The sequence below is a fragment of the Microcaecilia unicolor genome, chromosome 7 (genome assembly GCF_901765095.1).
Source record: "Microcaecilia unicolor chromosome 7, aMicUni1.1, whole genome shotgun sequence".
Lineage (NCBI taxonomy): Eukaryota > Metazoa > Chordata > Amphibia > Gymnophiona > Siphonopidae > Microcaecilia > Microcaecilia unicolor.
The window spans coordinates 25,368,784-25,385,728 of NC_044037.1; the positions used below are offsets into that span (position 1 = coordinate 25,368,784).

At 45.1% G+C, this 16,945-nt stretch overlaps 1 protein-coding gene across 1 annotated transcript in view; it reads right to left on the minus strand.

The window, feature by feature from the left end:
- The window catches only part of STAG2 (stromal antigen 2), a 583,303-nt gene that overhangs the window by 74,338 nt on the left and 492,020 nt on the right, over window positions 1-16,945 (minus strand). The window contains 3 exon segments of the mRNA XM_030209778.1: window positions 9,840-9,953; window positions 10,032-10,221; window positions 14,987-15,192. Of these exon segments, the coding sequence (XP_030065638.1) occupies window positions 9,840-9,953; window positions 10,032-10,221; window positions 14,987-15,192 (510 nt within the window).

A 16,945-nucleotide genomic window follows, 5' to 3' on the forward strand; every position in this document is an offset into this window, starting at 1 on the left:
TGTAACAGAAAATTCTTAAGGACATAATCTGGTCATCTTTCCAAGAGCTGAAGTGTAGTTGGATAATGCAGCAAGATAATGATCCAAAACACAAAAACAAGTCTACATCTGAATGGCTGAGGAGAAACAAAATTAAAGTTTTGGACTGGCCTAGTGAAAGCCCAGAATTGAAACCAATGGAGATGCTGCAGCAGGACCTGAAAGGAGTAGTTCATGCATGATGTGATGTATGAGACACCCTCCTAGTCTTCCTGTTGTCTCTTCATAACTAATTCCATGTAATTACTATAAGAAGCATTGGAGCCGACTCTGTGGGTGCTGTGGGTGCTTGAGCACCCCCAATATTGAGAAAATTCCTTGTATGTGTCCAGGGAGGGGTCATTTCCATTGGGCTTAGCACCCCCAATAATTTTGAAAAGTTGGCTCCTATGATAAGAAGGGAGAAGAATTTTACTTGGATAGCTGGCTGTGCGTCACTGGAACGCTTGCAGCAGGAGAGGGGCAAGCATAATTACCAAGAGGGTAGATTCCCCAGGTTATAAACCCTTCCCAGTAGTGCTTAGTGAGGTCTTTCTTAGGACAGACAAAGGACCCTGGAAGGGGGAAAACCTGGCATGGCCTAAGGGAGGTGCTTCACACCTGTAATGCTTTCCTGGAAGGAAAGGAGTCAATCCTCAAGGACATGCCAGGAATTGATCCAGCCTTTGCTCCTGACTCAGTAAGCAGTATACCCTGGGAGCCAAAGTGATGCGTGGAAATGGGTGGGACCATTTCTCTCCGGGAAGACACAGAGGTAAAAAAAAACCTGCCATGACCAAGACAGAGGGGAGGAAAGGATAGAGGAGGAGAAGGACAGCAACCTGCTTGAGGGCAGGGAGTAAATGGGCTACCTAAACCAGGGCATAAAGGACCCTAAAGTCAGTGCTTTTTTTGTGCCGGCACGCAATGGTACGGCGTACCGGCACCTTTTTCTCCTCCTCCCCTCCCATTATTTCCAGCGATTCTCCGCCTCTCTCCTGCCCTCCCATCGACATGCAGCGATTTTTCCGTCCCTCCCCTGCCCTCACCTCTCCCATATCCAGCGATTCTTCGTTCCCCATCGTCCTCCTTCACTGCCTGCCAGCCAGCGTCGGAGTCAGAAGCGAACGATGCAGGCAGCGATTGGCTGGCAGCGTCGTAGCTTCCCTCTGCAAGTCCCGCCTATGCGTAAACAGGAAGTTGTAGGCGGGACTTGCAGAGGGAAGCTACGATGCTGCCAGCCAATCGCTGCCTGCACCGTTCACTTCTGCATCCGACGCTGGCTGGCAGGCAGTGAAGGAGGACGCTGGGGGACGAAGAATCGCTGGATACGGGAGAGGTGAGGGCAGGGGAGGGACGGAAAAATCGCATGTCGATGGGAGGGCAGGGGAGAGGCAGAGAATCGCTGGAAATAATGGGAGGGAAGGGCAAGGGAGAGAGAATTGCTGGACATGGGAAGGGCAGGGGAGAGACAATTGCTGGACATGGGATGGGAGGGAAGGGCAAGGGAGAGAGAATTGCTGGACATGGGATGGGAGGGAAGGGCAAGGGAGAGAGAATTGCTGGACATGGGAAGGGCAGGGGAGAGACAATTGCTGGACATGGGAGGGAAGGGCAAGGGAGAGAGAATTGCTGGACATGGGAGGGAAGGGCAAGGGAGAGAGAATTGCTGGACATGGGAAGGGCAGGGGAGAGAGAATTGCTGGACATGGGAGGGAAGGGCAGGGGAGAGAGAATTGCTGGACATGGGAAGGGCAGGGGAGAGAGAATTGCTGGACATGGGATGGGAGGGAAGGGCAGGGGAGAGAGAATTGATGGGAGGGAAGGGCAAGAGAGAGAGAATTGCTGGACATGGGAAGGGCAGGGGAGAGAGAATTGCTGGACATGGGAGGGGAAGGGCAGGGGAGAGAGAATTGCTGGACATGGGGGGGGAAGGGCAGGGGAGAGAGAATTGCTGGACATGGGGGGGGAAGGGCAGGGGAGAGAGAATTGCTGGACATGGGGGGGAAGGGCAGGGGAGAGAGAATTGCTGGACATGGGAGGGAAGGGCAAGGGAGAGAGAATTGCTGGACATGGGATGGGAGGGAAGGGCAGGGGAGAGAGAATTGCTGGACATGGGATGGGAGGGAAGGGCAGGGGAGAGAGAATTGCTGGACATGGGATGGGAGGGCAGGGAAGAGAGAATTGCTGGACATGGAGGGGAGAGAGGAGAATCGCTGGATGAGGAGGGGAGGACAGGGAAGAGAGAATTGCTGGACATGGAGGGGAGAGAGGAGAATCGCTGGATGGGGAGGGGAGGACAGGGAAGAGAGAATTGCTGGACATGGAGGGGAGAGAGGAGAATCGCTGGACAGGGAGGGGAGGACAGGGAAGAGAGAATTGCTGGACATGGATGAGAGGGGAGAGAGGAGAAATGCTAGAAATGGATGGAGAGGAGAGCAGGAGATAGAGGAGAATTGCTGGACATGGATGGATGGAGGAGTTGGCTAGGAGAGAGGAGAAATGCTGACTTGGATGGAGGAGAGGGGAGAGAGAATTATTGCTTTATATGGATACAGAGGAGGGAAGAGAGATGAGAAATGCTGGACATGGATAGAGGGGAGGAGAGAGGAGAAGTGCTGGACATGAATGGAGGGGAGGAAAGAAAAAAGAAGATGCACATGGATGGAGATGAGGGAAAGGGAAGAGGAGAAAAAACTGCACATGGATGGAGAAAATAGGCAAAAGCTGGATCCATATTATACCTCCTCCAGTCAATTCCATGGAGGAGGACCCAGCTTTTACTTATGGATGCAGGGCAACAAAAGAAGAAGAAAGGAAGAAAGTAAAGAAATAAATGGAAAGGAAGCCCTGGAAATGGAGTTAAGAGAACAGATAGCAGCAGAATCAGAGACTGGGACCAATATGGATAGAAAAACAAAGTCACCAGACAACAAAGGTAGAAAAAATCATTTTATTTTCATTTAAGTGTTTGGAATTTGTCTTATTTTGCACTGGGTATACTGGAGCTGTAACAGCTTACAGAAATTATTTATAATGAAAAGAAATCACGTTATTTTTTCTCCTATACTAGTTTAATATTTTCAATGATGTCTGTTTATATGCGCCATGGCTGGTATAAGGGGTGTGACTAATGTGGGTGTGGCTATAATAGGGGCGGTGCCATGTGTGGTGACCCCGCCCACAATGAGTACCGGCACCTTTTTTTCTACAAAAAAAGCACTGCCTAAAGTTAATGTAGTACTTGGTAAGTGAGAGAGGGGGAAAGAACTGGTGTTCAGTCCTCACTGGGGAAATGTTACTGACCTGCCTGGAGAGAGAGAGGGGGGCCAGGGTCAGCCATATGAAGGGTGCAGAGATTCTGAGTAGTCCTAGCCTGTGGCTGGAAGAAAGAATGAGTGTCCAGTCCTCACTGGGGAAATGTTACTGACCTGCCTGAAGACAGAGAGAGAGAGAGGGAGAGAGAGAGGGAGGGTCAGGGTCAGCCATATGAAGGGTGCAGAGACTCTCTGAGTAGTCCTAGCCTGTGGCTGGAAGAAAGAATTGGTGTCCACTCCTCACTGGGGAAATACTACTGACCTGCCTGAACAGACAGAGGTGGTCAGGGTCAGACATGTAAATGGTGCAGAGACTGTGACTGAGCAGTCCAAGCCTACGGCTTGGATCAGATGGGGAATTAACCTGGTCACAGAGGTTCATTAAGGGGCATAGCTCTAGGCTGTGTCCTGTAATCACTGATTCAAAATTATGAGAAACTTAGGAACTGTTATGGACTTAACAAGCAAGCTGGGTTAGGGAAGAAAAAAGAAACCCTTCCGGTACAGTTTTTGCATGAATTCTTTTTGGGTTGATTTTTCCTTTGAATCCTGAAGCACATGTCAGGGGGACTTATGCTGTGTTTTGAAGACTGAATTTTGCTAATGGAATATAATTCTTTGTGCCGAATAAAAGCTATTTACGTTTTGGAACCTGGTTTATTTATTTATTTGGATTTATTTACTGCCTTTTTGAAGGAATTCACTCAAGGCGATGTACAGTAAGTATAGATCAAACATGAGCAATAAACAATTACAGCAGTAAAAATATTCAAAAACAATATAAAGTATGGCATGGTATACTACTTACAATGTCAACACAATACGTAATATTACATGATAATTGATAGTGAAGGATAAAGCAAAGATGTAACATATAGACAGGTAAGGAAGTAGGAAGAGTTAGAAAGTAAGGTGATTGATTTAAAGAAAGTTGCACATGAGGTCAGAGAAATGGTTAAATATTATCTCAGCTAGGGTAGTAGTGGATAAATGTGTCCTGCTGTAATACATGCTTAGTGAGATATATTGCTGTGTGAGTGTCTGAGCTGGGGAGTGGAAAGCCTGGACCAAAGCGGGAGCTGGATCAGGGGGGATTTTCCTGACCTCTTCCAAGGAAAGTGTAAGAGGGAGCAGATCTGGTGACAGACTGCCACAACCTGGTAGACATTACAAAGAATACCAAAGAATGTGTCTGAAATTAAAGCATATTGCCATACTAGGACAGACCAAAGGTCCATCAAGCCCAGCATCTTTTCAATAGTAGTCAATCCAGGTCACACGCACCTAGCAAGATCCAAAACAGTAAAACCGATTTTATGCTGCTTATCCTAGAAATAAGCAGTGCCTTTTTCCAAGTTCATTTTAATAATGGCTTATGGAATTTTCTTTTAGGAAATTATCAAAATCTTTTTTAAATTCAAGCTAACTTCTTTTAACACATTCTCCAGAAACAAATTCCACAGTTTAATTATATGTTGAGTGAAGAAATATTTTCTTCGATTTGTTTTAAATGTACTTCTTAGTAGCTTCACTACGTGCCCCCTAGTCAGTGGTGTGCTGGAGCCGGCTTGCTCCGGCTCGCAAGAGCTGCTTGTTAAGTTTTGACACCTCTTGCGAGCCGGTTGTTTTTCGGGGCGAGCTGGCTCCATTACACGAGGTAAGCATGGCAGGAGGGCGCCATCACAGGCCATGCTTACCTCCCCTCCTGCTCCCAAACATGTCCAGCGATTGTCCTTCGCCCCCACCCTCCACTCCCGCTCCCATCCATCTTTTTTATTACCTCTGTTGAAGCTCCGCGTTATTTAAAGCCCTGCTGCCCGTCTCTAGCCTTCCCTGTTTGCTTATGATGAGTTCATGCCCTTAGTCCCGCCTTCTGACAGGGAGGGCAGGGGAGGGAGAAGAATCACTGGGCATGGATGGGTAGAGGGGTGCAGGGGAGAGAAGACAATTGCTGGGCATGGAGGGCAGGGGAGAGAAGACAATTGCTGGGCATGGTTGGGTAGGGGGGGCAGGGGAGAGAAGAGAATTACTGGGCATGGATGCATAGAGGGGGGCAGGAGAGAGAGGAGAGTTTCAGGACATGGATGGAGGGGAGGGCAAGAGAAATTCTGGACATGGATGGAGGGGAGGGAAGGGAGAGAGAAGAAATGCTGGACATGGAAGGAAGATAGAGGAAGGAGATTAGATGAGGAAAAAGGAAGTGAGGAGAGAAACTGCACATGGATGGAGAAAATAGGCAGAAGCTGGATCCACTGTACAGTCAAGTCTGTGGAGGAATAGAAATGAAGAAGAGAGGAGGAAAGAAAAGAAATAAATGGAAAGGAAGCCCTGGAAACGGAGTCAAGGGAACAGACAGAGAGCAACAGAATCAGATACTGGGCCAGCATGATCAGAGAAACAAAGTCACCAGACAACAAAGGTAGAAAAAAATAATTTTATTTTCATTATAGTGTTTGGAATATGTCCACTTTGAGAATCAGGTGCTGATTTATGGCATTTTATCCCATATTAAACATGAATTAGATTGGAATCTGGGATCATTTAATTTTTTTTCCCTGGAGAGAGTAATGCATTGCCCCCCCCCCCCCCCCCCGGCTATAGCCAGCTCTGCAATTTGGGGGGGGGGGGGGGCGCAGAGGTGGATAGGGCGGTGCCGAGGTGGACCAGGGAGAGAGCCTGTTAAAAATTTACCAGCACACCACTGCCCCTAGTCAAAGTATTTTTGGAAAGAGTAAACAAGTGATTCTGCAAAGACGCTGTTCTGCAAAGAACAGTAGGCTAAGATTTCTCAACTGTGATGTGAAAGCAAAGTTATGCACCTGTAGCAGATGTTCTCCGAGGACAGCAGGATGTTTATTCTGGCTGATGGGTGGTGTCAACGACAAAACCCCAGAACAGATGTTCTGCATAGTTCTATTTTCTAGAAGCCTGTGGACGTGGCCTGTCATGTATGCAGGACCAGGTCAGTCTATTACAATAGCTGACAGAATGGAGACCAATGGCAAAATGGAATCACAAAGCCACCAGTTCATGCTGTGCAAAGCCCGGGGCAACCACTGAAGGCACTGTTGATACTCCAGGGACACCGGCGACCACTTGCTCAGTAGAGTGTGCCCTCACCCATGGTAGTGGCTGCCATAGAGCACAACACCTAAATGTAGTCCCAGGCCTGGGGAATCGACAACCTTAGTAAATTGAGTACCCGTACCAGAGTCTGAAGCGTGATCCTCCTGCCTTCTGGCAAGAAAACCCTGCACCGTGTCAAACTTGACACCCAGAAAGTCCGAAGTCTGAGACAGAACCAGGTGACTCTCTGGAAAATTGACCACCCAGCCCAAAGACTGTAGCAGCACAAGGACTCGGTCGGTGACCCTGTGTCTCTTCTGTGTCAATTCAACTCAGATTATCCAGTCATCGAGATAAGAATGTACCCTGACGCCTTCCTTCCGCAGGAACGCCGCCACCACCATGACCTTAGAGAAGGTGCAGGGAGCAGTGCAGAGGCCAAAAGGGAGGACCTGAAATTTAAAATGGTGGTCCAGAACTGCAAAACACAGGTACTTCTGATGAAGGGGGGGGGGGGGGGCAAATAGGATTATGCAAATAAGCATCCTTGAAGTCCAGCGCAGCCAAAAGTTCTCCTGGCTGCATCGCCGCCACCACAGACCGCAGTGTCTCCATGTGAAAATGCCGGAACTTCAGAAGTTGGTTTATGTTCCGGAGATAGAGAACTGGACAGAAGGAGCCCCCTTTTCAGGGCACCAGAAAATAAATGGAATCCTGACCCATTCGAGCCTCAAAGCAGGGCACAGGCACCACTGCCCCTAGGCCCAGAGACTGCAACATGGCCTTGACTGCTTCTCGTTTGGAAGCAGTGGCACACTGGGTCTCCAAGAAAGCATCGCCCACAGGAGAAGACAATTCTAGCCTGTAACCATCTCTGGCAATATCCAAGACCCACTGGTCTGAGGTAATTTTGGCACATTCTTCATAGAAGACAGTCAGCTGACCCCCCATATCCTGGTCACCAAACAGCAGACCAGCACCCCATCATTGGATGGAGCATGCTCCAGTCCCTTATCGCGCAATAGTGCTCGAGGTCCACTTATCCCCTAGAAAGGAGGAACACTGCTGGAACCTGGAGCGTGGGAAAGCCACTGACACTCAGCCTGGACGGTACCACTGGGCCTCCTGAAGACGGGGCCTAGAAGTGCCCAACCACTGTGCAAACTTGGTTCTATGCTCAGGAAGTTGCCGAGATTTGGAGTCACCCAAATCCTTCACAATCTTCTCCCGATCCTCTCTGAAGAGTAGCTTACCGTGTCCTGTTCCTGCTCCAGAGCTTGTTGCAACCAGCTAAGGCACGCTTTGGCTGCGTAAGAGCTACAGATAAAGGCCTGCAGAGCCAGCGCGGACACCTCAAGAAAGCCTCCAGACGCCGATCCTTCGTGTCTTTCAGCGCCACCCATCACGCTACCGGAAAGGTAGTCTTTTTGGTAACTGCCGTCACCAAAGCGTCTACTGAGGAAGGACAAACTTGTCCGCCTGGTCCGCACCAACCCAATAAAGGTGAGCCATTGCCTTCGCCACCATCAAGCCCCCATCAAAGTCAGACCACTGAGCCATAATAAGCTCTTGAATGGCCTCATGCACTGGGAACACCCTAGATGGCTCTCTCTTGCTAGCCATCTTAAGATTCACTATGGAGGCCGCTTGCACCTCCAGGTCCACAATGTTCAAAGCTTCCAAAGCACTAGAAATGAGAAAAGGCAACTCTTCCCCATGAAACAAGCAAACAGATCATCAGGTTCCTCCTGGAAAAGCTCATCCTCCTCTAGTTCCTCCAAATGAGAGGGCCGAAGAGACTCACAGAAAACGCTGATAAGCGAAGGGGAGGGAGAAATAGGGCCCAATGACCCCACTTTAGACATGGAGGTCATCAGCATTCTTTTCTGAGCTGTGTCCTCTGCCGAAGACTATAAAATCTGTCCCACGTCCCCAAAGGATCCCCCTGGGGCAGTCACTGAAGTAGACTGGGACCGAGGTAAGGCATACTTTAATAAGTAGGCCTTGTGCAAAAGGAGCACAAATTCTGGGGAAAAAAATTCCCCATAACCCCCAGGTCCTGTAACAAACCCTGGAGAAGCCCACAAAGAACCGGGCACTCCAGCAGAAGAGGCACCAAACTGTGCTCCAGGGTGGAAAGGCTGCAAAACTGCCATCAACTGACCAGAAGAAACCGTGTCGACAGGAGAATACAAAATGGCGCGTGCACCCGATGCCTCCGAGTGGGAAATGGACACCTTGGGGGAGAGCGAAATGCTGCCCCCCACTAAAGCCTCACTGCAGCCCACTACACAGAGCCCCACTGCCAATCTTCTCTTTCCGCAGCAGAAGCATCTTTTGACTGCTTCCACCACCATAACTGTGGACTGTGATAACTACTACTACTATTTAGCATTTCTATAGCGCTACAAGGCATACGCAGCGCTGCACAAACATAGAAGAAAGACAGTCCCTGCTCAAAGAGCTTATAATCTAGGTTGCTCAAATAAAAAGATTACCTACAACTTGTTTAGTTGATCCTTATTTATATATATCAAAGTAGACTAAAGTGGCATTCACAATTCCCTACTTGAAAAATCAACATTACATCCCCTCTGCCTTGACACCAGTGCCAAAACACTGAAGCAAGTCAGACACCTAGAACACTGCTCTTTAATCCTCTTTGTCCAGCCTGTTTTTGAAGATTGCTGCATCAAAGCCAGGACCAGTTGGAACTGTACTGGTGGCTTGGTCCCACCCTCATACTATTGTATGTAAGCAGCACTGTCCATAGACAGCTATTACAGTGTTATTTAAACGTTTCAGAGGACTTTTTGCAATGATTTATGGGTTCAATTTTACAGATATGACCATTTTTTGGCCGATCACACAGATCTGTCTTGCTCTTAGAGTTTAAAATTGCTAGCTGAAAGATCTTACTAATTTTTTATAGTCTTTCAATGCTTTTTAAGAGTGAAGTATTTTAATTTTCAAAGACTGATAGCTACTTTGTAAGAGCCCATAACTGCTTGAAGTACGAGAACCACCATCACAAGCTGAGGTGTTAGAAGGGTCAGACTAATTGCCTTCACCTAACTGAAAGCCTAATAAAGCACTAAACATTTGGGGTTTTAACAATTTTTTAAAAAATTTAGTAATGAATCAACCGATTGCCCAAGATTTCGCAGCTCTCATTTTCACCTTCTCAATTTCAATATGTTAAAATCAGCAAACTTTGGTATTAAAATTGTCTGCCGTATAGAGGTTGTGTTAACTTCTGTTCATTTAAGGTTTCATTGCAACAAAGTTTGGCCAGGTGTGTCTAACGTTTGGCACACACCTGTACCAAAGAACATTTCAGCCTCACAGACTGTTGATAGCCAAAACTGAACAACTTTAAAAGAAAGACACATGATGAAATGACTTAGAAAACTCTTTTAAACAAGCACATTTACTTACATGGCATGCTGTAGGTTAGCCCTAAGCTTGACATAATTCATAGCTGCCCTCTCTTGCTGCTGCCTGGCTACTTCTTCCTGTTGCCGTTGTGCAAGCATCCACGTTACCTGTGTGCTTTAAAAAAATTTACTTTACAAGGTGTTTCAAGTTTAACATTCAGAAGCAAAATATTGAGCTTTAATTTATACCTACTTGTAATCAAGGGGCGTTTGATGATGTTCAGGCTGCAATGGATAGACTCCCATATAGCTTTCTTCTGGTCGCAATCTCTTGGGTTCTCTCATGATTGTGGAAGTGAGTTGTGGTGTCTGCATCATGACAGGTGTGTGTATTGTTTGTTCCCTGTTTAGCCACATGTTGTCACTACTGCTGCTTTCTTCAGCTACAGAAAAAAAAAAAAAGAAATCTGTGCTAGTACTAAAAACAACTAAGTATGCTCTGAATGCTGACTAACTTCTCTTACCATCTTCATATTTTGGCTTTACAACTGTGCACATGAATGCTAGAAATATACAGAAAAACGGACTTACCTACTAATTTTCTATGAGTCCTACCAGACCAATCCAGATGCATGGACTTTGCTTACCTTACCAGGGGTGAAAAGAAAAACTATATTGCTGTTAACTTATATAATATGCCCAAAGCAAAGCCCTCTCCCAGAAGAGCAAGGAGGGTTTTTCCACAGCCTCCACTGGCTCTGAACCAAAGGGCATCTAAGGAACATCACCAAACATGAACTGTAAACACCTTAAACAATATATGTACATAAGTACATAAGTAATGCCACACTGGGAAAAGACCAAGGGTCCATCGAGCCCAGCATCCTTGTCTCAGACAGCGGCCAATCCAGGCCAAGGGCACCTGGCAAGCTTCCCAAACATACAAACATTCTATACATGTTACTCCTGGAATTGTGGATTTTTCCCAAGTCCATTTAGTAGTGGTTTATGGACTTGTCCTTTCGGAAACCGTCTAACCCCTTTTTAAACTCTGCCAAGCTAACCGCCTTCACCACGTTCTCCGGCAACGAATTCCAGAGTTTAATTATGCGTTGGGTGAAGAAACATTTTCTCTGATTTGTTTTAAATTTGCTACACTGTAGTTTCATCGCATGCCCCCTAGTCCTAGTATTTTTGGAAAGCGTGAACAGACGCTTCACATCCACCTGTTCCACTCCACTCATTATTTTATACACCTCTATCATGTCTCCCCTCAGCCATCTCTTTTCCAAGCTGAAAAGCCCTAGCCTCCTTAGTCTTTCTTCATATGGAAGTCATTCCATCCCCGCTATAATTTTAGTCGCCTTTCGCTGAACCTTTTCCAATTCTATTATATCTTTCTTGAGATGCGGCGACCATCTATTATTTTACTACTAGTAAAAAAGGCCCATTTCTGACACAAATTAAACGGGTGCTAGCAAGGTTTTCCTTGGAGTGTATATGTTTGAGACAGTGTATGTGAGAGTGACTGTGTGTGAGAGAGAGAGTGAATGTGCGAGAGTGTGTGTGAGAGAGAGAGTCTGGGTGCGAGTGTGTCTGTGAGAGAGTGTGTGTGCGAGAATGAGAGTGTGTGCAAGTGCGTATGTAAGACAGTGTGAGAGAGAGAGAGTGTGTTTCACACAGATACAGTGTGCGTGAGACAGAGTGTGTGTGAGACACAGACTCTCTGCGAGACTGAGTGTATGAGACCAAGAGAGTGTGTGACTGTGTGACACAGAGAGCGAATGTGATACAGTGTGAGATATAGAGTGTGTGAGAGACAGTGTATGAGAAAGACTGACTGTGAGAGAGAGAGAGACAGCGTGTGTGTGACAGATACCTCCTCCCCTCTCTCTGGTGTCAGGCCCCCCCTCACAGGTGTCAGCCCCCCCCCCCCTCTCTCTCTGGTGTCTGAGCGTTACTGTGCAGGATGCTGAGCTCTGGCTGTGCCTCAAGGAACTGACCAATCCTATTTAATAGAATGCAGCTCCAACATTCTGATGCCGATAAACCTTGTGTGGTTGGTCACTTCTGCTTGTGACGAACCCGGAAGTACGTGATATCAATTCAGGAGATGGATACAGAGAGCAGGAATGCCTCAGCCATGCAGTCAGCTTCAGAATGTTGGAGGTGCGGTTTATTATATAGGATGCTCTTGGGCAAATCAAGCATTATGCCCATTTTATAATCACTATGATCATGTGATTCCAATTTAATTTCATTGCTTGGGTGTTATAACGGATTCTGCCCTTTCTATGCATCCACGTTATCTGTAATACAATTATATCTTCCTTTAGTAGGTATTTTTACACAGATAAAAGTATTATTTATCAGTCAATGTAGGTCAGTGTTACAACTATTGGTGATCTCTAAGATAGATTACTGCAACACCTTGTTTATAGAGCTCCCCATGTATGCAATAAAGGCCCTAGCATATGTGCTGAATTCAGTGGTACAACAACCTACGAGTATCGAAAGATACAAAAATATTCACCCAAGCCTGTAAACAGCAGGTATAGCTTGGCATAAAATTTACGATTTAAAATGACCTAATATAAGCATAAATACAAATCAATGAGGTAACTGTGGAGACAGGCAAATTGAATTGCACTAATAGGAGTTTGTCCATGAGGTAAAATTGGTTCCATCCTTGGTAACCTCTAGTGTTTAGCCTCCCCAGGTCCTTCCTCCAAAATGGAAACATGCTCAAGCAAGCTTCTGAGACCACATCTGCTGACTGGGTACATAAATAACAGCCACCCGGCAGAGACCACTGCGACAATACCCTTGACATCCAGAAAAGTCATAAAGAGAGCATCTGCCACAAAGAGTGCGCCCCAGCCTTAAGTAGGGTAGTCTCTTTAGGAGTCACATTCCCCTCTCCAACTCTGCCAAGGAGCAGCTGAATACAGTTCAAACAAAATTGAAACATATAACTGCTGCAAACAGCTGTCTGAAGTCCCAGGACTGAAACTTCAAATGACTGCTTCAGTAACACTTTAATCCACCGTAACCCCCCACCCCATCAAGATTACTTTCCACATGACCACTAAGACATGAGCACCACTGTAGGCACTTTCACCGTCTTCTTCTCTTCTGTGGTTAAGTAGTATATCTTGCTCATTGCTCTGCCGTATTTTTGACTGTCTTCAGGAGTGCCCCACTCCATTGTGACCATAGCCTAAAATTTCACTATGCATGTGAAAAGCTTTATCAGGCTTTCACAGCCCCTTCAAAATAGATCACCTACAGCAACTCCATCTTCAATGCACTCCTGAACCATGAGCACACAGCACTGGGTTATCGAAACTAAGATCTGCCCTTTGGAAGAGTTGTACCATTACAATGTGTGGGTAAGCGTGGGGCACAAATGTAATAAATAAATAAATTACAGATCTACTTCAGCCACTAGGAGTTCATCTTCTTCCAGATCCCCAGTATCAGAGGGGCCATCTCGACTACACTGGCTGAAGTAATCTCTTCCACCCCCTACAACATATCTTGAATCCAACTGTCCTCCCATCTTTCTGTTGGCCCTGGAACCTGACTGAAGGGTTAGGCGTGGAAGCAGCATCCTTTGAAGGCAAAACGCCCAATGAAATAAAAGCACAAACTCTGGAGAACGGTTGTGAGGGCAGCTAGTGAAGAAAAGTATCCCTGGTATGCCTTGCTTCCACCTATCCCCCATGAAGGCTCAAAAAGAAGAACAAAAGGAATAAGGCTAGGAGGTCTCAGTGACGCAAGACCATTTGCTTCAAGCACAGCTGCCATTTCTGCATGTGCTGACCTCCACCCCAGGCGACTTGCTGAGGCTGAACCACTGCATCTTACCTTACACCAAGGAGATGCACCTTCTCCCATTTCAGGTTGGAGGAATGGAGTGGGGAACATCCCCTGCACTGAAAGCACCCCTGGATGGCTCTCCCCCAAACACAAGCTCAATGCATCCTACCTGACGATCTCCTACAGAGAATCATGTAGGCTAGAAAGCACTCCTCATGCTCAGCCAGGGCCAACTTACTTGCAGAAAAAAAAGAGATTTTTCCAACCCTGCCAGCCTGCTTCTTCTCTTGGCTTTCAATAAACTCTGAAACAGGGGCCACAAAAAGTCCCTTCTCCTGTACTGAATATAGGCTCAAATTTCAGGGCTACCTCTTTTTTTTTTTTTTTTTTGAAAAATAGAAACCCAAATAGGTAGCATCCTCCAGCAGAACACTGTCAATTCACCTCCTTCAACCCATTTCTTCCAGCGTGAGTAAATAGAGGGGAGGGAGGGAGGGAGAGAGACCCAGACTCCTCAGGGTATAACCCCCATGGATCCAATGCTAACCAGAGACAAACAACTTAGGTTTGCCCTCTTCAAAATGGGAGAAGCAATCCTCATGAACTGACCAGTAGGAGCATACTTTTTGTCTTCAAGGTGGTGGTGGTATACAGCTGCATGGGCTGTGCACCTACCATCTTCCAGAGACAAAGAATACTGGAGAGGTAGAGGATGCATATATATTTATTCATTTGGATTTTTTACTCACACCTTTTTCAGTATTAGCTCAAGGTGAGTTACATTCAGATACATTGGATATTTCTCTGTCCTAGGAGGGCTCACAATCTAATTTTGTACCTGAAGCAATGGAGGGTTAAGTGACTTGCCCAAGATCACAAGGAGCAGCAGTGGGATTTGAACCAGCCACCTCTGGATGTCAAGACTGGTGCTCTAACCACTAGGCTACTCCTCCACTTCTATAAAGTGATGTCAGCAGTAGTTTGTTTCCCCCATCTCCATCTGCTGCCAGGTGAGAAAAACCCAGGCGTCTGGACTGGTCTGGTGGGATAAGGAATCCCTCATACACTAAAAATTCAGTGGAAATACACAAGTGTTCACCACATTCAAACTTCTAAGAATCATCCATGCAATCAATCAGATCTATCATACAGAATTTTCTTACTATAGAGGTTTTCAATAATGAGATAAGGTAAAAATAAAGTTAGAGGGTTTAGAACGAATAATTAAGAGTTCATAAGAACCTGAAATCATTAGTTCGGTAGGCAGTGCCACGCATTGATTTAATTGTTGAATATTTTTTTTTAACTCTAATGCTTTCTTCAATTTAGCCAAGGTGTCTATATTTTACAAGAAGGAACAATGCATGCTTTAACTGAGTCTCTTACTCTCAGGTAATTTCCGTTTTCCTGTTGCTGGTTTTATCTTCTTACTCCGCACTGTAGATCCACGACCACTCATTCCACTAATAACTGACATGGTATCATCATCACCACCAGCTAATAACGAATTCCTGTAAGACATGAGAGGAAGCCATACATCTTCCCTACGGAGAGACATCTGAAATGTCATGAATTTCTCCAGGTAAGCATACCTACAAAAGAAAGGAGATGCACACAAGTAATCAGAATGCACACAAGTACAGTACATAAATGCCTTAATACCTAGTTACATTTTTTTACATAAATGCTAAACAGATCAATACATTGCTAAGATGATAACCAGAGTGTTATCAAAAATAAATTTATTGGGCTAAGGAATTAGGCACCTGTGCTTTGCAGAAGTTTGTCTACAAGCTTGTCTAGATATTCATGGCTAATAAGTAACCCCACTTTTTTTTTTAAGCATCATCAGAAAGAGCTAATATGTGAGGGAGGAAAATTTTAAGGGAGCTTTCCATGCCAGAATATTTAAAAGACTGAAAATTTTAAGTGAATTTGGAAGATCTAACAGACCAAGAGCAGCAAGTCACCTGGACTGGATGGTGCACACCACAGAATACTGAAAACTCAAAAATGAAATTGCAGATCTACTGTAAGTAACTGGCAACCTATCATTAAAATCATCTATGGTGCCTGAAGATTGGAAAGTGAACACCATAATGCCAGGTTTGTTTGTTTTTTTTAAGGGTTCCAGGATGATCTGGGAAACTACAGATTGGCAAGCCTAATGTCAGTGCCAGGCAAAATGGTAGAGACTATTATTTAAAAAAACAAAAAACAAAACAGAAGTGCTGAATACAGAGACAAATATGGTTTCATGGGACTGAGCCAACATGGATTTAGCTGAGGAAGAGTCTTGCTGTACTGATCTGCTACATTTTTTTGAAGGCATGAACAAATATGAATAAAGGTGAGCCAGTTACTATAGTATATCTGAATTTTCAGAGTTATTAACGAAGTATTCATGAGAGACTCCTGAGGAAAATTAAAAAAAAACAAAACAAAACATGGGATTGGAAGCAATGTCCTGTTTTGGACTAATAGAGGAATGGGAATAATGGAGAATCACAGGGATCTATACAGGGATTGGGTTTTTTTTTTTTTTTTTTTTTGAACATATATACAAATGACCTGGAAGTGGAAATGGGTGACATGATCAAATATGCAGATAACACAAAATTATTTAAAGTTGTTAAATTGCAAGTGGACCCTGGGAGTCTGGAAGACTGGGCATCCAAATGGCAGATAAAATTTAATGTGGGCACGTGCAAAGTGAAACAAACTGGGAATAACCACCCAAATTATAGCTACATGATATTAGGAGTCACCATCCAGAAAAATAATCTAGGTGTCTTAGTGGACAATATATTGAAATCTTCTGCTCAATGTGCTGCACCAAAGAAAGACCAAGACACAGACAGAATGTTAGGAATTAAGAAAATAAAACAAAAAAAATTCATAATGCCTCTCTATTGCTCCAAATCACACCTTGAAGTCAAGAATGGCACATAGTATTCAACCCAAAAGACAAATAGAATTTGAAAAGGTGCACAGAAGAGCAACCAAAATTATTAAGAGGCTGGATCAACTCTCATACAGAGAAAGGCTAAAACCTTGAAGAGGAGAAAGCTGAGGGGAGATATGATAGAGACCTATTAAACCCTGAGTGGAGTGGAAAGGGTAAACCTTAATCGATTGTTCATCCTTTCAAAAAGTACAAATATCAGGAGAGAAATCATGAAGTTACACAGTAGCACATTTAAAACAAACAGCCGAAAAAATTTATTCATAACACACAGATAAGCTCTGGAACTCAGTCCCAAAGGATGTTATAAAAACACTTAAATGTAACTTAAATTTCGCAATAAAGGTTTGTACTGAAAAGTGATCTAATAGGAAAAAAAT